Genomic DNA, 24,408 nt, shown 5'->3' with positions numbered 1-24,408 from the left:
AATACGTAAACGCTGTAAAAAATCATAATCAAAAAATAAAGAGATGTTTTAAAAAATGTTATTTTACTTAAATAAAACCTTACATATACATTTATAATAAATATTTTAATCCTTCATTTCACCCTCTTCGTCCTCGTCTTCGGCTCCTCTTATGTACAAAACGTTATTACACCTTATCAGAACTTCGCCGAGATTACCTGAAGAGAAAGCAAAATTAGAATACATCCAAAAGTCAATTAGTAGATATTACAAGAAAACTAACCCGTGCAAGCTCCACTGATGTGTTCCTCGGTGTTCGCTAATTGAAGATTCATATAGCCGTCCACTGACACCAGGTAACCTTTGTATTCATGCCCCCATTTCAATTTGACGAGCACCGCTTTGCCGGTTAATCCGTTGAGGAAAGGTTTGGGGTTGATTGGCATAGCAGTCGACATCTTGATTTGATTGTTTTCGATCTTTATAATAGCAAACGTTTTTTTGAGGTTAGAATACGTTTTCGAGTACAAAAAAGCACATAAACACAATAAATTATCAATATAATAGAATAAGAGGTTTTTTATTAATAATCTGCACTTATATAAGTGCAAATAACAAAAGTATACCTTCGAATAGGATAAAACCGGCAAACGATCCGCACACTCAACTCAACGCCAAAAACTTGCGCGTCGTTCTCGTCTGTCAAAAGTAAGGCGCTAATAAACGCTATGTTTTAGCGCTTTAGCGTCAACCTCCAAGGGATGGACGCTAAAGCCAGAAAACTACGAGGCGGATGCTCTAGAAATAATACGACTGATGAGTACCGTCCTACTGTCTTTCAATTATTATATATTTCCTCAATTACTCTATGTTTATAATAAAAGTATAATTCGATACACGTGTAAATAATAATATAAAATTTAATTAATGTGTTCATAATAAATTATTCGGTGATATGTTAATTAATATTAAATAAAATAATATGAAGTTATTGCACCTGACCATAATGTTTTTTTTAATATTACCTAATTTTAGGTAATTTTAAAACAATACTAACTATAATAATAAAAATTAGAATTAGCTCAAATAATAAAAATAACTAGTAAGAAATTACAAACAAACGTATTAATATGTTGATTTAGTATGGTATATTTCGAAACACGGCTTCAAACAGAGACCAACTTTATAGTTTGGACACCAATAACGATTCTCCCTTCGAATATGTTTTCCTGAGTTATATTGCTTGGGACAGCATACCACAAATCTTTTTGTATGTCTAGTTTTATTCTCAGTAATTGGAATCGACTTCAAAAAGTGACGTTATGTCAATCGCATTGGGTTAGGGGTTCTACTAGGGCGTCCGCCTTTAGAAAATAAATTTGTTGAATGGTAATTTTCTACGGGTTTTATTCTAAATTCCAGATGTGTCATAGAGCCCCAGTTTTTGTATACAGCACAAAACATTTCCAAAGAGCCTGTTCTGTACGACGAAAAATATTTTTTTGTAGTATTTCTTCCCCCAATTTCTAGGAAGTGGGTAGTTGGAAAGATGTTGATCGACTCGATCAACACCTCCCATTGAAAAATTATAATTAATGGCCACTTGGTTCTCGCTAGCTTTTTATTTTTTTTCTATTTCCATAGTATTTGCTCCATAGATAGTAGAAAGAAAGTACACATCGCGCTTGTCTTTCCATCTCATTAGCATTACTTTTTGTTTCCTATATGACCTAATGAACTTTTAGGGATTTTTTTTATTTCCCTGGGCAAGCCTCTTCTATTTGATCTCATAGTTCCAAAAGTTTCAGTATGACACGAAGTAAGAAAATCCGCCAATTCAACAGAACTATAAAAATTGTTAATTGTTAGATAGTATCCTTTATTTAGTATGGGTTTCATCAAACACATTACAATTTGTGAAGAAATAGGTAGATTTGGAAATTCATGGTCAATAATTGTTATTTTACCGGTATAAATTAGAGAAGTCCAAATATACCCCAATTTTGATTTACAAAGAATTAAACAATTTTATGACAAATCTTGCACATTTTGTTGGAATGTATTGTTTCCAACTCAATAAACCTTTATATAGCATTACACTTTCGGTAATGGTTATAACCCGTTCAGGCATATACGCCAATTAAATTTTTTTATTGAGGTTTTTCTAAACAGGCCAGATCTTATTTGGTTTTGGATGTGTAGTTCGATTATGTCTCGTTATTCGTAAAATGTAAATATTTTTTGATAAGCAGGTATCTTTTATATGACATGGTTTTTGCAAAGAATCGAGTGGAAATACAACTTTTCTTCGACCAATACATTTTTTCTTCTGGCTTTTATGTAAAGCTCATAGCCATTACAATTTATTGTAAAAAAAATGTGCATCTCCGACAGGCTTACGCACCATTGATTGTCTGTGCGCGAAGGTGCCAATGGTCTTGTTCTCTGATGTTGGATTGAAAACAAATTTGTCTCGTCTATAATTTTCCAACCGATTCATCATCAAAAAAATAATCGAAGAACTGTAAAGGCATTGTACAAATGATGACGAAGAATTTCCAATCAATTCAAACGGAGCTAAAGGTGGTGATATATCTGTACGGATATTGATTTCCGTCCATTCGTCTAATTCTAAGTGATTCACTTGATGTTCATTTCGAAATTTCTTTTCCAATCCTGAACTTGGAACCATAGTAGACGATCCATTATCTCAATTATCTAAGTTCAAGTCCTCCAATTCACTGTCACTCTCCATTATAAAGGGAACTTGAATATCAAGGGATTATATAATATTAAAATCGATATACATACATATATAAATAAAAATCAATATAAACTAAACAAAAAAAATTGAAATTTTTTAAGTTTTTGAAATATGTATAATGCTCACATTTTTTTATTGTCTTACAATAATATAAAGAAGAGAAAACATGTGTAAATCTGTACCTAGCGTCAAGTAGCAACTGGCGTACGCGTTTTGTTTATCGTATACAAAATACTAAATAAAATTCAATATACAAAAATTTCGTGAAAAATTGCACTTTTTTACAAATTTTTGAAGAATAATGCTTACTAAATATTTCATGTTTTTCAATACGATAAAATCTATGAAATTATATGCGTAACTCTCTACGAGTGGCAAGTGGCGACCGCATCTCATTTGTATATCGTATTTAATGCAGTTTAAAATAGGCGAGCAACGCTTGGCTTGGTGTGATACGACACATGCGCCGCAGGCGAAAACTGTTCGTTCAAAAGCAAGAAGTGATTAAGTGAATTGTTATGAGTTTGCATATGTAATGAAAGTTACCTTTTTAGTTTCAATGCTCTTCAATATTTTACACATTCGAAGTCATCAAGATGTGTTTTTATATGTTGTGAAACATTGAGTTGATACTTAAATGGTTTCCACGATATTCTCTTCATCTTATTCAGTCTCAAATATCGCTATGACTTTGTATATGTTTTGAAAGATAGCTTTTACATTTAAATGCTTTTCCACATTTTTCACATTCAAAGATACAAACATCACTATGAGTTTGCATATGTTTTGAAAGATATCTTTTACCTTTAATTGCTTTTCCACATTTTTCACATTCGACATAAACATCGCTATGAGTTTGCATATGGGATAAAAGAAACCTTTTACATTTAAATGCTTTTCCACATTTTTCACATTTAAAGATATCAACATTGCTATGAGTTTGCACGTGTTGTATAAGGGACTGTTTATATTTGAATGCTTTTCCACATGTTTTACATTCAAAGTCACGAACATGGCTATGTATTTTTATATGTTGAGAGAGATACAATCGACGTTTGAATGCTTTTCCACATTTTTCACATTCAAATCCAAAAACATTGCTATGAATTTTCATATGTTGTGAAAGTTGTCTTTTACCTTTAGATACTTTTCCACATTTTTCACATTCGACATGAACATCGTTATGAGTTTGCATATGGGGTAAAAGAAACCTTTTGCATCTAAATACTTTTCCACATTTATCACATTCAAAGACACGAACATCGCTATGGGTTTGCATATGATTCGAAAGGTTTCTTTTACCTTTAATTGTTTTTCCACATTTTTCACATTCGACATGAACATCGCTATGAGTTTTCATATGGGATAAAAGAAACTTTTTACATTTAAATGCTTTTCCACATTTTTCACACTTAAATATATCAACATCGCTATGAGTTTGCATATGGTTTATAAGAGACTGTTTATATTTTAATGTTTTTCCACATTTTTCACATTCAAAGTCTCGAACATCCATGTGATTTTTTATATGCTCTGATAATGTTCTTTTATGTTTGTATACTTTTCCACATTTTTCTCCTTCAATATCACGATTGTTACTATGATTAAACAAATGTTTGAAACTTTTGTTAGAATTTAATGTTTTTCCATATATGTCACACTCATATTTATGAGAGTCATAATGTTGAAATCTAGTAGATTTTTCTTTTACCGGTTCCTAAAATTTAAATTGTATTGATTAGATGAGTTGTAAATATGTAAGTAAATAAAAAATATCTTTAGGAATATTACTTTGGTGTTGTTGCTAATTTGATAAGATTTATCCACACTGATAGTATTCGCTTTAAGTACATCCTTAACATCGTGCATTTCTAAAGTGAAATAATTGTTGAAATATATTGAAATGAAATGTCACTTAATACTGTTTAATGTCTAACCTGTTTCGAACATGTCGTCTACGAATGCAACTTTGCCATTATCGTATTCGCGTTTTACATTTAACAACTTGAAAAGAAAAACATAATTTAATATCACATGCTTTAATTAGTGTCACAAATGAAGGTTCATTACCTGGACTTGGTATTGTATCATATTAATAGATGCAAATGTATCTTCGTCGTTTTCTATGGCAGCTTCTATAAAAATGAAGTATTAAAATCACATTTAGCAAAGACAATACGGTTTGTTTTTAACTGCCATTTTTAACATAAATAAATTTTATGAAGTAGTCTGTCATGTAAACATTTTAGTGATTCCTTGAGATTTAAAAATATATTAAAATGGATTATACCGGTTTTGATAAACGCCATTGTAAGTAGGCTTGAAGTTGTCATTCGTCGCTAGAATGACAAAATCAGTGTTTTTAAAACTAATATTTGGTTTAAATAGAACACATTTCTGGGCATGATCGAAAAATATGGGATTAACTAATCAATAATCAAATGTTTGAAATGGTAATTTTCCAATATAATTAAAAGGAAGAAAAATAATAAGAAATTTAAAATATAGGATCAAAAGATAATTTATTTAATAACATGTTTACGGAAAAATCTGGAAACGTTATAAACGTGCCCTTCTGCAATAGGACGGAACTGAAGGGACAACTTGCACAGACGGTCGCCTGGAGCGCCAGCTTTAGATTTCGCTTAAAAACTTAAATAAATATGTAACATTTCCTTCTAATAATTTCGAGCAATGTTGCTAAAAAATTTGAATGTGCTTGTCGTTACCTGCCCATGATCAGAGACTACTGAGAATAAGAGATGACTTAAAATTATTTTGTAAAGTTGTTGGATGACTTGAAAATAACATTTATTTATTTAAACACATAAATTCAACACAAGTACTTGTAAATTACTAATAAATTATTTTCGAAAAAATTATAACTTACCGTCCGTGTTTCGTGCTAATCGCTCTTGGACCTCCAGTTAAAGCTGTCTATTCGGCAAGTTGTGCTGTTCATTTGCCGATTTATTTATTTTCAGCAATTAAATTGCAATTATTATTAAATGATGACCTCAACTATAAATAATTAAAGCGATTTTTATGAATATTCCGATTTTAAATCACTCGTTTTTACATGTGTATATAATACACAGCACAGTAACGCGCGGATTTATTTATATTAGGTTGCTAGTTTGACGACGGGTGGCAATTAGACACAGATTGAGCCGCTGCAGTAATATTTTTATAGACGATTTATAGTTACATGTTATTATGTGTGTGAGCGGACGTTGCGCGAGGCTCACACTGGTATGCGAGCCCGCCAGGGCTGCCACGAGAAGTGTCCGTTACGCCAGTGTTACCAGAGTTTCGCCAAGTTTTGGGCATAACTAACCTAAATAAATACATATAAATAGGCCCTCTACACCAGTGGTTCTCATGTGCGGCCCCCAACAAACATTTCAATAAAAAACGTATCATAGTAAATATTGGAAGAGAGAACTGTTCAACAATTTCCATTTTAATTACTTTTAAATAAATAAAAATCAATATGCTTAAATGTTGTCTTTAATTGAATATATACTTATAAGTTGATTCATTTTTATGTAAATACAAAAGCTATTTTTACCACATCCCAAAATCCATATTTGGTGCAGCCACAAGGCATTTCCATAGGACCTTTGATGTCTGTAATGCGGCCACAGCCAAATTTTAAGTGAGAATCACTGCTCTACACCAATAAAATCGTATGTCAAATTTTTTTTATATAATCATTTTACAATCCTTATTTTCTAAAAATTAAATTTGGTTTTATTATTGATTTACCATAACAGGCTATGGGCTTGTTTGGATGCTATCAAAATATCATGCTGAGGATGAGATCATTGAAAACCGAGACTTTTACGGTTGATAACAACCAAGGTTTTATTTGTATCATAACTTGCACAATAGTAATGCAATTATGGTTACTGTTTGATATTTTGGCGGACGGGTGGTGATTGGTGGTAATTAGACACAGATTAGACGCTGCAGTAGTATTTTATTAAAAATATTATATGTTAAATGATATAATCGATCGGCAAACAAGGCCTCTCCAGCCGTCGTAGTCCACCTAAGATTGTAGCCATATCTGTGAGTAGTTTCTCAGTTAGTTTTTAAATTTGAATGCTTTTCCACAATTTTTACATCCAGTCACGAATATCGCTGATACCCCATGTCTTGTAAAGTAGTAATATCCAATTATTTACAAGGACTAACAGATAAACAGGATACCAATTATTCACTTTGAAAAGCCACTAAATACCTGAAAAGACAAATCGCTTGTGTACCTCCAATTCGAATAGTTCATAATTTATGAGCGAAAAGCTATAATGAAAAGGCAGTAGTACACGCAGATTAATTAGAAAGCGTATTTTATCAACCGATATCATTACTTTTGATAATTTTAAAATTAATTCATAAAAAAATCCACTTTAAACACATGCAAAATCACTATGAGATTTCATATGGTATGAAAGTTAGCTAAAGTTTTAAGTGCATTAATATGAGTTTGCATATGTTATGAAAGGTACCTTTTTAGTTTAAATGCTTTACAATATTTTTCACAATCAGTCACAAAGATTGATATGCATTTTTATATATTATGAAAGATTAAATTGACATTTAAATACCTTTCCACAATTTTCTCATTTTTCTATTCAGTCACCAACATCGTCATGAGTTAGTATATGTTTTGAAAGGTAGCTTTTACATTTAAATGCTTTTCCACATTTCTTACATTCGAAGCCACAAATATCTCTATGAATTTTCATATGTTTTGTAACACTGTTTTGTGTTTTGAATGATTTTCCACATTTTTCACATTCAAAGATACGAATATCGCTATGAGTTAGCATATGTTTTGAAAGGTATCTTTTACCTTTAATTGCTTTTCCACATTTTTCACATTCGACATGAATATCGGTATGAGTTTTCATATGGGGTAAAAGGAACCTTTTACATTTAAATGCTTTTCCACATTTTTCACATTTAAAGATATCAACATCGTTATGAGTTTGCATATGTTGTATAAGGGATTGTTTGTATTTGAATGCTTTTCCACATTTTTTACATTCAAAGTCACGAACATAGCTATGCATTTTTATATGTTGAGAGAGATACAATCGACGTTTGAATGCTTTTCCACATTTTTCACATTCAAATTCAGAAATATTGCTATGAATTTTCATATGTTGTGAAAGGTGTCTTTTACCTTTAAATGCTTTTCCACATTTTTCACATTCGACATGAACATTGCCATGAGTTTGCATATGTTTTGAAAGTATGTCTTTACATTTAAATGCTTTTCCACATTGTTCACATTCAAAGGCACGAACATCTCTATGAATTTGCATATGTGATAAAAGTCTGGCTTTATAATTGAATGCTTTTCCACATTTTTCACATTCAAAAGCACAAACGTCTTTATGAATTTGAATATGTGATGAAAGATTGCTTTGGGATTTAAATGCTTTACCACATTTGTTACATCCAAAGTCGCGAACATCGCTATGAGTAATCATATGTTTTGCAAGTGCGGTTTTATAATAGAATGCTTTTCCACATTTTTCACATTCAAAGTTTCGAATATCCATGTGAGTTTTTATATGTTCCGATAGTGTTCTTTTATATTTGAATACTTTTCCACATTTTTCACATTCAATATCACGATTTACACTATGAATTTGCAAATGTCGTTTGAGACTTTTCTTAGAATTTAATATTTTTTCACATACGTCACACTCATATTTATGACAGTCATGATGTAGAAATCCAATGGATTTTTCTTTTTCCGATTCCTAAAATTTAAATTGAATTCATTAGATGTGTTGTAAATATATAAATACATGATAACTGATCTATATTACTATTATTTTGGTGTTGTTACTAATTTGATAATATTTATCAGCACTGATAGTATTCGCCTTAAGTACATCCTTAACATCGTGCATTTCTAAAGTGAAATAATTGTTGAAATATATGGAAATGAAATGTCACATAATACTGTTTAATGTGTAACCTGTTTCGAACATGTCGTCTACGAATGTAACTTCGCCATTATCGTATTCGCGTTTTACATTTAAGACCTTGAAAAGAATTATTATTTAATATCACATGCTCTAATTAGTGCACATATTAAGTAGTTCATTACCTGTACTTGGCATTGTATCATATCAATGGAAGCAAATGTTACTTCGTCGTTTTCTATGGCAGTTTCTATAAAAAAGAAAGTATTAAAATTATATTTAGCAATGACAATACCGTTTGTTTCTAACTGCTATTTTTAACATAAACCAATTTAATTGTCTATCAAGTAAACACTTCGGTGATTCCTCGAGATTTAAAAATATATTAAAATGGATTATACCGGTTTTAATAAACGCCATCGTAAATAGGCTTGTAGTTGTCATTCGACGCTAGAATGACACAAAACCAGTGCTGTCAAAACTAATGTTTGGTTTAAATAGAACGAATTTCTGAGCATAATTGAAAAATATAGGATTAACTAATTAATAATCGCAAGTTCGAAATGTTAATTTTACAAAATAATAAAAAAGAAAAATAATAATAAAATGTAGAACATAGGATCAATAGATAATTTTAACATATTTACAAGAAGATCTGGACTACAGAATAAAGAATACATAGAACGGCCGTTGCGTACAAATATGCATATAATAATTGAAGGCGCCAGTGGACTGGACCTGCCAGTCAACTTACAACTAGCAGCTTGTATATATCAGTTACAAGCTTATTGTAAGTCATAATATTGTTATAAAAATATGAACGCTAAGTAATTGAGCGTTTCCACCGCGACAGCACGATTTTATTATTTTTGACGTGGATTCTAAACAAAGAGGTTATTTGAGAGGGGGGGACATGTGGGAACATTTGTTCTTCTTTGAATTTGGTCATCAAAATGCATGTCATTTAATGAAATATTGTGAATCTTGATAAAATCCAAATATGAAAAAACGACTACTGACTGAATAACTTTTGCCTTCCCCTGGAAAAAGTTGAAATAACATACCTGTCGCAAGGTTCATAGGACATATTCTCAGCTCAGTGATGATGTTTGAACCAGTAAGAAAATCCATATCCTGTGACATCTTCCGAAGTTTTTCAAATCTCCAGTTTAGGTGTTCGATTATTGTGCAAAGGTTCAAATTTGTAAAGATAATTTTGCCACCTCCTGATCATAGCGCCTGTGGCCACTGTCACCCTCTTTTGCACGAGCCTGTTGAAATGCTCCATACTGCATTGTGAAGTTCCGCCATTGTCCTAATCCGAATTTATTTTCTTTAATCTGCTATATTTAAACAAAAACTTCTTAAAATAAAATACATATCGCTTTTCGACATTATCTTGCCAAATATCAATCCTAAAAATATTGTAATTTATTTGACCGAATGGGGAAAATACTGATTAAAATCCAAATGTAATATCTTAGGTTTTAAATTATTATTCTGTTTAGATTGTTCTCATTACTTATTTTTATCTATACTTATTTTATCTAGTTTTATCAATAATTTGTTATGGCTAAATTTTAAAACATTTTGGCGATGGGATGCAATTAGACACAGATTGAGCAGCTGCAGTAGTGTTTTATTGCACGATTTGAAATTACATGTTGCTTATTAATATACGGGGCGCGGGCACGCGTACGAAAGCGCCGAAGTTTACCAGTAGAAAAAAAATCAGTTGCCGAGTTTTGGCCATAAATAGGCCCCCTACAACATTATGGCTGCATATTTATTACTAATCTATGTTTATCAGTTGATAATTTCTAATTGTGAAATTTTATTTAGTTTGCCAATCAGTATCGTTTCCGAAGAAATATTTTTTTCCGGTTTACGATGCTTGAAAACCTCGTTGAGAATAAGCTAATAAGTAATATTTTTTTATATACAGGCTTAGTTATAATTATGGGGTGTCGATAATACACAGCACAGTAACGCGCGGATTTATATAGCACACAAAGGGAAAGGATATTGTAAGAAAACTTTCTGTCAAACTTATTCAAGGAAAATGTTATTTCATGTTATCATTTTACAGTGCATTTCTTTGACCGTATTTTCTAAAAATAAATTTGGTTTTATTATTGATTTACCATAACAGGCGGTAGTGAGCTTAATAATGGTTTTTGTGTGGATGCTACATAAATATTATACTGGGGATGAGATCCTTAAAAATCAAAAAGACTTCTTTGGTTGATGAGAACCATGAGGGTGTTAGTTCTATCAAAACATGCACAATAGTAATGCAATTATGGTTACGGTTTGATATTTTGGTGGACAGATGGTGTTTGGTGATAATTATACACAGATTGGGCGCTGCAGTAGTATTTTATTGAAGATATTATATGTTAAAAATGATTGAATAATGATATAAACAATCGACAAACAAGGCCCCTCCAACCATCGCACTCTCGTTGTGGTCCACCTAAGAATGTAGCCATCGCTGTGGGTTATCATATACTCTGACTGTTAGTTTTTAAATTTGAATGCTTTTCCACAATTTTTACATCCAGTCACGAATATAGCTGATACCGTATGTCTTGTAAAGTAGTAATATCCAATTATTTACAAGGACTAACAGATAAACAGGATACCAATTATTCACTTTGAAAAGCCACTAAATACCTGAAAGACAAATCGTTTGTGTACCTCCAATTCGAATAGTTCATAATTTATGAGCGAAAAGCTATAATGAAAAGGCAGTTTAATTAGAAATTGTATTTCATCTACTGATATCATTACTTTTGACAATTTCAAAATAAAATTAAATAAATCCACATTAAACACATGCAAAATCATTATGAGATTTCATATGGTATAAAAGTTAGATTTTAATTTTAAATGCATTGTTATTAGTTTGCACATGTAATGAAAGGTATATTTTTAGTGTAAATTCTCTTCAAAATTTTTCACATTCATACTCACAAACATTGATATGTGATTTTATATGTTGTGAAAGATTGAGTTGATATTAAATGCTTTTCCACAATTTCCTCATTTTCTTATTCAGTCACAAATATCGATATGAGTATTCATATGTTTTGAAAGGTAGCTATTACATTTAAATGCTTTTCCACATTTCTTACATTCAAAGTCGCAAACATCTCTATGAATTTTCATATGTTTTGTAACACTGTTTTGAGTTTTGAATGATTTTCCACATTTTTCACATTCAAAGACACAAACTTCGCTATGAGTTTGCATATGTCTTGAAAGGTATCTTTTACCTTTAATTGCTTTTCCGCATTTTTCACATTCGACATGAACATCGCTATGAATTTGCATATGAGATAAAAGAAACCTTTTACATTTAAATGCTTTTCCACATTTTTTACATTCAAATTCACAAACATTGCTATGAATTTTCATATGTTGTGAAAGGTGAATTTTACCTTTAAATGTTTTTTCACATTTTTCACATTTCACATGAACATTGCCATGAGTTTGCTTATGTTTTGAAAGTATGCCTTTACATTTAAATGCTTTTCCACATTGTTCACATTTAAAGGCACAAACATCTCTATGAATTCTCATATGTGATAAAAGTCTGGCTTTATAATTGAATACCTTTCCACATTTTTCACATTCAAATGCACAAACGTCTTTATGAATTTGAATATGTGATGAAAGATTGCTTTGGGATTTGAATGCTTTACCACAATTTTTACATATAAAGTCACGAACATCACTATGAGTGATCATATGTTTTGCAAGTGCAGTTTTATAATAAAATGCTTTTCCACATTTTGCACATTCAAAGTCTCGAATATCCGTGTGAGTTTTTATATGTTCTGACAATGTTGTTTTATATTTGAATTCTTTTCCACATTTTTCACATTCAATATCACGATTGTCACTATGAGCTAGCAAATGTCGTTTGAGACTTTTCTTAGAATTTAATGTTTTTTCACATATGTCACACTCATATTTATGAGAATTATGATGTTGAAATCCAGTAGATTTTTCTTTTTCCGGTTCCTTAAATTTAAATTGTATTCATTAGATGAGTTGTAAAAATCGAAGTAAATGAAAAATATCTATATAACTATTACTTTGGTGATGTTGCTAATTTGATAAGATTTATCCAAACTGATAGTATTCGCCTTAAGTACATCCTTAACATCGTGCATTTCTAAAGTGAAATAATTGTTGAAATATATTAAAATGAAATGTCATTGAGTACTATTTAATGTCTAACCTGTTTCGAACATGTCGTCTATGAACGTTACTTCGCCATTATCGTATTCGCGTTTAACATTTAACAACTTGAAAAGAAAAACATCATTTAATATTACATGCTTTAATTCGTGTCACATATTAAGGTTCATTACCTGGACTTGGTATTGTATCACATCAATGGAAGCAAACCTATCTTCGTCGTTTTCTATGGCAGATTCTATAAAAATGAAGTATTAAAAGGACATTTAACAAAGACAATCTGCTTTGTTTCTAACTGCTATTTTTAACATAAGTAAATTTTAAACATTTCAGTGATTAAAACGGATTATACCGGTTTTGATTAACGCCATTGTAATTAGGCTTGAAGTTGTCATTCGACGCTAAAATGACACAAAACCGGTGCTGTCAAAACAAATGGTCGGTTCAAATAGAACGAATTTCTGCGCATGATTTTTAAATAGAAAATAATCATTATTTTACAAAATAATTAAAAAGAATCATAAATATAGAACATAGGATCAAAAGATAATTTTATAATTAGGCTGCTGTTAAAAAAACGTATAAATTCCTTAGATATTTATGTTTGAAGAATATACTAATTAAATATGAGTTTTTGTATAATGTTTTTTATTACAAATTTTTACATGACGTACTGAAAGGACATACGCAGTTTTTTGCCACTAAACACTCAAATGCGTTGCAATATCATACACTGCTTTGACTTGTTGTGAAATTAAACAGTTTTTAGTAAGAAATCCAATTACTTCACGAAATAGCGATCAGACATCTTCCTACATCATCTTCACCCAGTAATACTCGTAATCTTGGACGAAGACGTACGTGTAAACATTGTTCTGGTAATAAAATTATGCGTGTATCGTGTTTTGTTTGTCATAGAGCTGTGTGTCAAATGCATAAAGTAATAAAATGCCCGGATTGCTAGACATTTAGATTTTTTTAATTAATTATTTTAATATGTTTATAGATGTATGTTTTATTTTAAGTAATTTATGTTTAATTTTTATAGATATGATTTTTATTGTTTATTTTTCAATATTATAATTTGTAAAGAAAAATGTAAAAAAATATATTGCGTCATCGGATCTGAGTAGGATATGTGTTTATGTGCGTGCATAAACATAACAAAAAGGCATAGCGTGGTCTCGTTCTACTATGAAATTAAAGGTAAAACATTCCGAACATTGGCTAGAAAAGATCGAACGCAAACTTAGGTGCCACATATGTTCAATAAATAATAAAATTATATGTTTAATGTATAAATGCTAAAAGCTTATGTATCGATAAATGTTTCGAGCACTGGCACACAAAAAAAATGTAAATATATAAATTTTGCAATTTTTATATAAAATAAAAAATGTTAATTATAAATTGTTATAAATTTAAAACAATCTTTTTTTAGCCAAATATGTTAACTGACCTATTTTTAACATCGATAATCTGATAAATGCAGTGCACGGACGGATAAAGGTTTGCATTGATCAAACAAATTAGTTAAATTGTTTTTGAGCATATTACCACAATATTGTGTATTTAAATTGTTTGTAAATTAAAATAAAGTTATTTATACGTAGCTCTTTTTAGCGCTTTGTGGTAGCTAATAAATGCGTATGGCAATAAGCGTTAAGTATATGTCGAGATGTCGGACGAAGAGCGCGCGTTGCCCGCCGGCTGGGAGAAACGCCTCAGCAGATCCACCGGTAACTCGAACTGTAATCAATAAACTGCTATATAATATGTTACATTTGTCCTTACGGTGTTTTTTTTATATTACGAACGGTATCGATCGATAGGTTCCCGCCCTTAACCTAACACCTAGCGAGCCGGCGAAGACGGACGCTAATTCGTACATGGCCGTCGACGTGCGCGTTTGGACCGTTTGTTTATTTTGAAATTAACGTTCTTTGTTTTGAAAGATACTTTTTAACCACCCAACAATTTGAATCCTTTTTACAAAATGTGAAAAAGCATCACATTATAGTGCTGCCAATAATGTGATGCTTTTTCCACTTTCTTATGTATAAAACATAGTCTATTCGTTGTCAATCAAATGTCAACATTTTTGTATAATTAACATTTAGAACTTTTCACTCATAAAAACTGTCAAATCGTACATATAAACGATATTAAGATTATATGAAAGATTAAATATTTATTTATCAATTAACCTAAAATTACAATCTAAAATAGTATTTTTGAAACAAAAAATTAATGGCCTTTTCATCAAAAAATCCAACAGTTAACACGGCTTTAATTATTCTTGGCATTCTAATAACTATTTTTTTCAATGTAGTGGTTGATATATTAGTCTACTCACTCTGTAGAAGCTTATCCCCTAAAAACTCAATTAGATTTAAATCTAGCGATTGGGGTGGCCAAAACATATTTTTTAATATTCATTCGTCTATTATTTGTAGAAAACCCCTGCACAATTTATAACAATCGTTGTTCATTTTCAATTTATAAAAATATTGCTCGCGTAGAAGAAAAAATGGAGAGTCCAAAAAAACAAATGCCATAATATTAACGTAAATACAGAAAATAGTATTATTATTTATTTTGGTAACAATATTTTTAAGGGGACAATTTAAATGGACAATATATAAAATACTTTATTCCATAAAATGATTTGTTTGTGCATTACAATAATAAGAAATGAACATTAAATAAATGCATAGATTGAGCAACATTTTATTTGTAGTGTGCATTAAAATATATAAAGTGCACATTAGCATTTCGTTAGTGTAGCGAACGAAATAATGTTTAATTTGAGTTTGTTGTAATAAAATGTTTGAAAAAGCAATATATGAAATAAAATGCTCATTTATTATTAAGCATTTTATAAAATATATGTGAATTATAAAAATATAGTGAGTTTTCTACAGTTACCTTCTAAATTTGCACCTACGGTATGCAATATATTTTGTGCTTCGGTCAAGTTAACTCCTTATATATTGATATTTACAAGAAAATTACATGACAATATTGATCGAGAGCATTTATGTGGAACACAATAATAATTGTAAACTATAGAAAATGATTATTCAATAGCTTACAAGCTATTCGTGAAAAAGTGGGAACAAGAATCCATATTCGTTTAGTAAGTAATGTTTATTTTAATAAAATAGAGTACAATTTGAATGAGCAATGTATTAAATAAAATGCGCATTAATAGTAATTTAATGAAATAAATAATTATTAACTAGGTGTATAACAAGTTTTTCATTTAACTGTTGGACAGCTTAGGTGCGAGCGAGCATTGTTTAGAACGGGGAACGCTCCATGACTGCAATAAATCTATTTAAAATTTACTATACATGCATAAACAAACAGATTACTTAAACTCTTATACTGAAAATTTGATTTAAATTCATCGAAAAAATAAACTTTTAATATTAATATTATTATTCTGTTTCAAATAAATGCTCTCTACCAATTTCTTTATGTAATTTTCATGTAAATATTATTATAAGCATTTAACTCGACCGAAGCACAAAACATATTGCATACCACAGGTGCAAATTCAGAGGATAACTAGAAAACTCACTATATTTTTTAATTCACATATATTTTATAAAATGCTTACAATAAATTCACATTTTATTTTATATATTCCCAATTTAAATTGTACTCTATTTTATTAAATTATTATAATAAACTCAAATTAACCATTTCAAAACATACAAAACTATTCCAGAAATTTTATTAGTAGTTTTCGGTCATTCGTTACACTAAGGAAAGGCTAACGCACACTACAAATAAATGTTGCTTAATCTATGCATTTATTTGATGCTCATTTCTTATTATTGTAATGCATAAACAATTAGTTTTATGTAACAAAGCATTTTATAATTGATCGTCTAATTTGACCTCTCGTAAAATTTTCAATTTAAAAACCTTATAATTTTTCTTGAGTGATCTTTGCTACATATTGCAGAACACGTCTGGTTATTATTCCTGTTACCGCTGTTGGTTACTATAGGTGTCATCAAAAAAATCGCCAGTACTCGTACATCTAAAGGTGCCATAAATCTTAAGCTTAATGATATGGTTACTTAGTATAATTTAAGGCTGTAAATCACTTGAATTTATTGAACCATAATATTTTTTAAAATATGGCATGAATAGGTGCCCCCCACATACTAACAAATTTTGAAATAGTGCAAAAAAATATCAACTGCTGTTTTTTTTTTAATATTTCATTTTTAATTTTGTTAATTGACATTCTGCCTGATGGCGTGGGCCATCGTTTACTAAAGCAACACTCTTATTCGATCATACCGACCCACCGTGTGTTATAGCACCGTTTTCATTGCTCTCGCTGATTCACCATAAGAGCTCAAAGTGAAGCCTTATTATGCAATACTAAATTGCTAGAAGTACTGTGGTGATGGATTTAGTTGGCTACCCTGGAGCTACGCGATACACTGACAAAACAGTTACTTGTTTTGTAAAACAGAGACGTATATACTTGTAATGCACAAACAATTCGTTTTATGGAACAAATTATTTATAATAAATGCACATATCTCTAAAAATAATTCCCTCTTATATAGTACATTATTTTTAATAATTGAAATAAATAAGGGTGGATTCGTGATTATGAAAATTGTTGCAGGTCTTAATCTTGAACTTTTGACAAGTAGTATAAATTAAAAGTTATAGCTATTTTATGGTGTGCATAAAATTATAAAATTTTCAGTAGCCTCTAAAGTATTAAGAGATACTACTTTAGAAATCTTTAAATATAACTTTGACAATTTATTTGGTTGACCCTCGAGAGAAATCGCGATTTAAACAAAATGCTATGTGCCAGAACCAACATAACTTAGATACAGAATGGTGTTGCCAGAACCCCCACAGACTTTTTAAAACGTCAACAATGGACATTTATGAGACTCACAGATTGTAACACAATCAATAAATAAATTTAATTGGCCAAAATACACCAGTTCAGTTTGTTGAAGCACCTGATTTATATCTAAATATATACCAGATTTATGGTGAATTGAATACAACAAAAGTACTTTTGGAAAAAATCAATTCATTTAAAATACTGTTTTATATACTCGCGAAACTTTTGGTTTTATGCCGAGAACAATACATTACATCGTTTCGCTTATAGCACCTAAAAAAATTATAACGCGTCATACAAAACTAAATATATTATAATAAACAATCGCTCTTCCGACAAAAAGACTTCATGTTCAATATATTTCAGGTCAACATTATTATCTGAACTTATACACAAAGGAGTCGCAATGGGATAGGCCCGAAAATCCTGCTGAACCTTCTTCGGCAGGTCCAGGACAAGTTCGTTGCAGCCATTTGTTGGTGAAGCATGAAGGTTCTCGGCGTCCTTCGTCCTGGAGGGAGGAAAACATAACAAGATCAAAAAAGGACGCTTTAGAAATACTGAAACGTGAGTCGTCGTTCAACGATGTGATGATTAATTGATAATAAAAATAAATTTACATCTTTATTTTACAGAATATCGTGAAGATATTGTGTCCGGTCGGAACACTTTCGCTGAGCTGGCTCAAAAATATTCCGATTGTTCGTCTGCGAAGAAAGGCGGAGACCTAGGACCTTTCGGACGCGGAGCCATGCAAAGACCGTTCGAAGAGGCAGCTTTTGCGCTCAAAGTCGGGGAATTGAGCATGCCCGTGGACACCGACTCTGGCGTTCACGTCATTTTGCGAACTGCCTAATTTATAAATACTTTATACCCTCGAAGAAATGACTTTCTTTCATATATTTTCATAAAACGTTACTTTTCCATCGGATATTTGTATATTATGTGCTATACTTAATTTGTGTTCGATAGACATTTTTACAAACAGCAATTGAATGAACTTTAGAATTTAATAAATTAAACGAATCGTGATTTCCAAAAATATGAATGTTTGTGGATAAATAGAGAAATAGTTTGCTGACTACATTTATTATCTTCGGGGTCTAACTTTGGAGAATAAAATATTTGTATTACTATATATGTGTTGTATATTTATGAAATGTTACACTTTTAATATCGTCGTGTTCGTATGCATTATTGAGTGTCGTTCCACTATTAAGATTTCTTACTTTCGCATCTATAAATTGACTTCCTTTCCGTGCGTTGTATTATTTGCAGCCTTCGTTAACATATCACTTAAGCAAAAGTTTGCAAGTTTCTGTGAAATTTACAGACGTTGTATAAATTAATTTAAGCGTTTTTAATTTATATTAGGCGTATTAAAAATTGTCTTCTTTATTTGAACTTATTATTATATATACGTGTAATGCATTTACAGTAGCAAAATTCACATCACTCAAACGCAGTATTGAATTAGCGATTTGCAGCACTGTATTATCCACACAAAATAAATTACTAAATAATAGAAATATTTGTTTTATTGCCATGCACTATAAATATTTAGTAAATGTGCTTCTTAATAGCTTGGACGAATGGGAGAGAACGTTTATTTAGAAAGCTTGGGTATGTCTTCCGGGTGGCCCTTTATACGCAAAACTGTGGCAGACCAACGATACAAGTAACAATACAATACTATTTGATGTGTGAGAAAATGAATATTTTTTGTGTGTCTTGAAGATCATTTGTAAAGGTACTTAACACATTGAATACCGTGTGCATAAATTTATGTGTTTCACAATTTCAACTCATACAAAATAAAACACATTTTAAACTGCATTCTTAGCCCCTCGCTAAAGATGTCACTAATATTATATTAACTGAAATAGTTCATAAAAATCGATATCCTCACCATATAAACACATTTCAAGTCCCTTTTTTAATACTTACATCCAGTGGTATCACTCTTAGGTTTCCATGGGTTGTTAAAAATCAAAAGTTTCCGGAAACCCATTGTTCGAAATCAAAATTCATATAATTTTTATTAAAAATTGAATTTATGTATACAAATCTTTTAAAATTATTTTCGACGATTACAACTTTGAAAACAAGTTATAGTAGATTCACAACCGAATATATAGCACGTAGGAGAACCTTCTATGTATAAGCGAAGTTAGCTGTTAGCCATTCAGTGTGAAATGTACTCATTGTCCCAATAGAAAGTCATCATTGAAACATGGAAATCCATTGTTCCGAAATCGGGCTGACAGCACTGCTTACATCCCATCACCATGTTAGGGCTTCCTATGCATATTAATTACTCTTTAACTAATCTTAAAGTCCTTCTAAAGTTTGCCGCTAATATTTGGCCCTGAAATACTCACGATCTGTTTAAAGTAGGCAAGTGGCTTGCAATCTTTTTTAAAAACGATTCTTATTTTTTTTATTGGTACACAATTCATAGTTTGACGTTCACTGATAATACAAAAAAAAACAACCATCAAAAATTATATTCAAAATTTCACTTTATAATGCTAACTAATAAAAAAGTTATGAATATAAAAAAAAACAGTTTATGATTTAATTTTCGAAAATAAATCGCAGTATTTAATGTGTTATGCTTTTAAGTGATTTTATAGATTTTTAAAGAATATTTTTATAAAATATGTGCTCTAAGGATGTTCAATTAAATACAATATCATTGTAGAGACCACATATGGCACACCGAACCGCTTCTAGAAAAAAAGAGATAAGGGATGACTTTCGGGCAAATTCTTCAAATTAATTATATGGCAATTATTATTATTAATAATAATACAATTTCAAGACAAAAAACAACACTAAATTTATTTTTGTTCTAACCTTGCGTCTATGTAATAATAATGCATGAGTTAATTTAGATTTAGTAGTGGAAATATTTATTATTATTATACTTTTTATTAATACACAAATTTATTTTTTATTTTATTGGTATGCGATCCACTGTTTGACCGTTACTGATTTTATCTAGTAGATTTATACTTATGTAATTAATCAAATCACAGCAATGCAACGAGCTTTCATAACACACCATTTTCAACCTTATTGTATTTGATATTTTTTTATTACAATGTAAATGATTATCTATGTGTCTTAGATTAGTTGCAGATCGTTTATTTTACTTGATTAAGTTGAGTTTTAAAATTCCCTGAGCCTAAGTGGATTATTATTGCAAAATAAAACTGAAAGTCGGTAGTCTTATAATTCTGTTAAGTAATAAATCCTGTAAAACTGCAACGGAACATGGTTGATTGCGAAGTCATCGAAGATTGAAGTAACGATTCTGATGTTGATTTGAATGATGTGAAACTGCTACTAATTTAACGACAAAGACGTTGTTTATGGTCAATATGTTAAATAAATAAAATGTATATTCATAATATAGACGTATATATATATATAATTTTATTTAATAACCAAACTCACAGTCCGTTATTTCTGTATGTTCCAAACAAAGAATTTCATAACTCGTAAACCCTAGTTCTCTTCCGTTATATGGAACGTGTAAGACATGAGATTCCACTCTGCCGATTAACACAAGTTCTTCATACATTACTCTTCCGACATACATAATATCTCCTTCTATATTCTTTCCGGCAGGAATTACATTATTCGGTACTAAATTACCACTCACCGTCTTCCAGCTTATAGAATTGCCGCAAAGAACCTGCAAGATTAATTTAAATCAACGATAATAATCATCATTGATTAAATATCATCACTCACTTCAAAATGGTTCTTCTCGAAGACCAAGCCGTTGTAAGTTATAGTACAAACGTTTTGGTTATATGATGCCGATCCGGGTATCAGTAAACCTTCGTGTATTGCTCGTGCGACGAATACTTTATCAAATTTGTTTATACCGCTGATTATAGCATAAGATGGTATGCCTGCATCTTCAGCGGATACCCAGTAAACCTCACGTGGCAAGGGTTTCAAAGAAGTCGATGGTCTATAACCTGGATATTGAAAAGATAATGTTAAAGCATGTTAATTCAATATAAATTTATACATATTGCTGCATATTAAATATAATGTATAATAACCAAAAGATTTTTTTTTATTCCTACATATAGATAATCACTATGACTAACATGCTAATGCTATTTCAGAAATCAGGCGAAATTTTAATATATTATAGTTGAAAATATTTTAATCAAAATAAGCATCAAATAGTTTAATATATTTTTAAATAATAACAGAACAGTGTATTTTTAACAGAAATTCTATTTCTCGATCGTATTGTAGTGTGGCGAAAAGTGGAACGTTTACGACAATAGAAAGCGAAATGCACAATTATTTGACGAAAATAAAGCCATAAAGCATTTTGTGACACTGAAATTAAACAAAGAAAATTTTGTCATCCACTAAAAATTACAGCTGAGAAATCAATCAAAAGGGTTCAACAAAGGTACTCACACTTGTCAATAAAGGTCCAATTATCTTGTATGATAATGCATGACCACACACCATGAGTATAAGAATAAATTTGTCAGACTTACTTATTGAAAGCATAATAAAAGTAATTGATATAGTTATTTGCGTATCCATTGACAACTTTGCCGAATCTCCAGCTGTTTGAACTATAATAGTTATGCAAAGCATATCTTTATTAGATTGGTAACAGACAATAACATAGTTTGTTTCTGCTCCGAAGCAGGGATGGCATTTGCCCCCTCCCCCCTTGAATTTGGCCAGAAAAATGCAAGTCATTTAATGAAATACTACGAATTTAATGAAATGGAAATATTAGAAAAACGACCACTGCCTGGCCTACTTTTGCCCCCACCCTAGAAAAACTGAAATGACATCCCTGATTCTAAATCAAGAATTCTCGAGTTATCCCTCAGAAAAATCTAAAAAAGTCTCGCTTATATCCGGAAAATATTTTTTTAAATATATCATTTCATTGAAATCATACCGGAATACATTTTCACCGGTAGATATATATTTTTACCAGGGAAAATATGATTTATCTAGCAGGTGCTAGTAAAATTATATGATTTCAACTTTTCTTTATGTAGTAATATGTACATTTATATACTTACCATTATTTTTTTACATGCGATGTATAAATTTTACAGTGAATGTGTATTTTTCGGTGAAGATATATTTTCACTGGTGAAGTCCAAATAGATTTTCACTAGTAGATATATATTTCTATTAGCGAATATAATTCAACTGATAGGCGATAGTAAAATTATATGCTATTCTTAAATATCTATGAAACTTAAAGAAGAAGAGACGAACCCTTAACTCCAAAAGAATATATTTGAAATTTCCACTTATCAGAACTTGACATTTCTTGCCTTGAACACCAAAGAAGAAACTAGCACTTTACTTCAAATCTATTTCGGCTATCAAGTTCGAAATCCAGAAGTTCAACCTGATCTTCGAGATTACATAACGCAGAGACTATCAGAACAACACTTATCTGTATTAATTGCACAAATGTTATGTGATTTCAAAACTGATTTATAAATTAATAACTCAAGTCTATCATATTTAACATGCAGCGACAATATATTCAGTCGTTACCATCTTCAGGTAAATGTGGATGTTTATTCAACACCCCGATGTAGCGAATTGTGGTATTGCTTCTATCACACCCTTCTAGTTCGATAGTTTGCATCTCACCAGACAATAATTTCAGTCGTACATTACGATGATCCCATTGAACCGAGTACTGCTTGAAATCCTGATATACGTCAGGATTTGATCTACCTTGGAACGAGACCTTACTATTTCATTTTAATAAAATTATTCATTAATCATATTTTAATTTTCAGACGACATACTCTGTGAGAATTCTTGCAGCAATACTCGTACAAACAGATATCGTTTTCATAATTTTTTACGAAGACTTCGCATATCGGTCTGGCTTTCAATAGACTATCAGACAATATCAATTGGAAGTTTGAAGAAGCACTCATTACAAAGTCAAGCGAACCAAACGTGACGGGATGGAACGAATAATCATATCTCTCACTAGTTTTAATTATATTATCTGAAGAATATATTAAATATTAATAAATTTTCCGAATGGTCTTCTTACCTTAAAGAATACTAACCTCCAACTTTCCATACGCCTTTTACCATTGTTTTGAGTCCAAAGAGAGTTACCACAAAAGGTTCTAGGTCAACCCATGACATAATCGGTGTTAAATCGAATTCTCTACCGATAGATATAAAACCGTTTTCCCATTGAACCCAAAAGCTGTTTATTTTGCTACTCTGCAATACATTTGAAGTTTCAATTTGAATGCAGATTTTACCATTACGCTTAAGAATGCATAATGTGTTATTATCTCCACCGAGGCTCATCTACAAATAAATTGTAATATTCAAGTATATATTAAAATAAACTAAATTAAAATATTAGTTCTATAAAAATACTTCAATAATGTTACTATCAACATAAACCCCATCCGATAAAGCTATAGAAGCTTCATTATGTGTTTTAACTTTGAAAATCTGCCTTCCACATAAGATTGGAAAGTATGTGAAGTCAACTGAAAATATATTATAAGATATTTTTTTAATTATAAAAAAAAACAAATATCAAAATAACACTAACC

General features: G+C 30.6%; 4 protein-coding genes and 2 long non-coding RNA genes across 8 annotated transcripts; 1 reads left to right on the top strand and 5 right to left on the bottom strand.

Annotated features, from left to right (window-relative positions):
- Window positions 1–42: 42 nt before the first annotated feature.
- On the bottom strand, window positions 43–726 carry SmF (small ribonucleoprotein particle protein SmF). The gene is made up of 3 exons (XM_088205344.1): window positions 606–726; window positions 263–458; window positions 43–197 (listed from the first exon to the last, which is right to left on the bottom strand). Exons 2-3 carry the CDS (start codon window positions 435–437, stop codon window positions 106–108), a joined length of 267 nt encoding a protein of 88 aa, XP_088061470.1. The 5' UTR covers window positions 438–458; window positions 606–726; the 3' UTR covers window positions 43–105.
- A 2,020-nt stretch (window positions 727–2,746) lies between these two features.
- Window positions 2,747–5,131, bottom strand: LOC148238649 (uncharacterized). The gene is made up of 6 exons (XR_015809111.1): window positions 5,034–5,131; window positions 4,814–4,878; window positions 4,681–4,747; window positions 4,535–4,614; window positions 3,290–4,460; window positions 2,747–3,222 (listed from the first exon to the last, which is right to left on the bottom strand). It is a non-coding gene; the product is annotated as an uncharacterized LOC148238649 (long non-coding RNA).
- A 1,574-nt stretch (window positions 5,132–6,705) lies between these two features.
- On the bottom strand, window positions 6,706–9,192 carry LOC148238648 (uncharacterized). The gene is made up of 6 exons (XR_015809110.1): window positions 9,093–9,192; window positions 8,877–8,941; window positions 8,745–8,811; window positions 8,593–8,678; window positions 7,357–8,523; window positions 6,706–6,989 (listed from the first exon to the last, which is right to left on the bottom strand). It is a non-coding gene; the product is annotated as an uncharacterized LOC148238648 (long non-coding RNA).
- Window positions 9,193–11,051: 1,859 nt separating this feature from the next.
- On the bottom strand, window positions 11,052–13,755 carry LOC148238647 (uncharacterized). Of its 2 annotated transcripts, none has more exons than XM_088183012.1 (5): window positions 13,686–13,755; window positions 13,074–13,138; window positions 12,941–13,007; window positions 12,795–12,874; window positions 11,052–12,720 (listed from the first exon to the last, which is right to left on the bottom strand). In XM_088183012.1, exons 3-5 carry the CDS (start codon window positions 12,951–12,953, stop codon window positions 11,749–11,751), a joined length of 1,065 nt encoding a protein of 354 aa, XP_088039138.1. In that variant the 5' UTR covers window positions 12,954–13,007; window positions 13,074–13,138; window positions 13,686–13,755; the 3' UTR covers window positions 11,052–11,748. The 2 variants fall into 2 exon arrangements, with proteins under 2 accessions (XP_088039138.1, XP_088039128.1); XM_088183002.1 differs by lacking the exon at window positions 13,686–13,755 and adding an exon at window positions 13,253–13,352.
- Window positions 13,756–14,390: 635 nt separating this feature from the next.
- dod ((peptidyl-prolyl cis/trans isomerase) NIMA-interacting 1 dodo) lies at window positions 14,391–19,323 on the top strand. 2 transcript variants are annotated; one of them, XM_088198731.1, is made up of 3 exons: window positions 14,391–14,639; window positions 18,161–18,361; window positions 18,430–19,323. In XM_088198731.1, the coding sequence occupies exons 1-3, from the start codon at window positions 14,579–14,581 to the stop codon at window positions 18,648–18,650; spliced, it is 483 nt and encodes a 160-aa protein (XP_088054857.1). In that variant the 5' UTR covers window positions 14,391–14,578; the 3' UTR covers window positions 18,651–19,323. The 2 variants fall into 2 exon arrangements, with proteins under 2 accessions (XP_088054857.1, XP_088054848.1); XM_088198722.1 differs by having other exon boundaries at window positions 14,535–14,651.
- On the bottom strand, window positions 18,430–23,769 carry LOC148238645 (pfs47 receptor-like). Its single transcript, XM_088198709.1, has 3 exons — window positions 23,369–23,769; window positions 21,557–21,789; window positions 18,430–21,497 (listed from the first exon to the last, which is right to left on the bottom strand). The coding sequence occupies exons 1-3, from the start codon at window positions 23,460–23,462 to the stop codon at window positions 21,240–21,242; spliced, it is 585 nt and encodes a 194-aa protein (XP_088054835.1). The 5' UTR covers window positions 23,463–23,769; the 3' UTR covers window positions 18,430–21,239.
- Between the last annotated feature and the right edge of the window lie 639 nt (window positions 23,770–24,408).

The sequence above is a fragment of the Plectrocnemia conspersa genome, unplaced genomic scaffold, assembly GCF_051122295.1.
Source record: "Plectrocnemia conspersa isolate PC_06_02 unplaced genomic scaffold, ASM5112229v1 ptg000001l, whole genome shotgun sequence".
Classification (NCBI taxonomy): domain Eukaryota; kingdom Metazoa; phylum Arthropoda; class Insecta; order Trichoptera; family Polycentropodidae; genus Plectrocnemia; species Plectrocnemia conspersa.
This window is presented reverse-complemented; position numbering and strand designations above follow the sequence as displayed.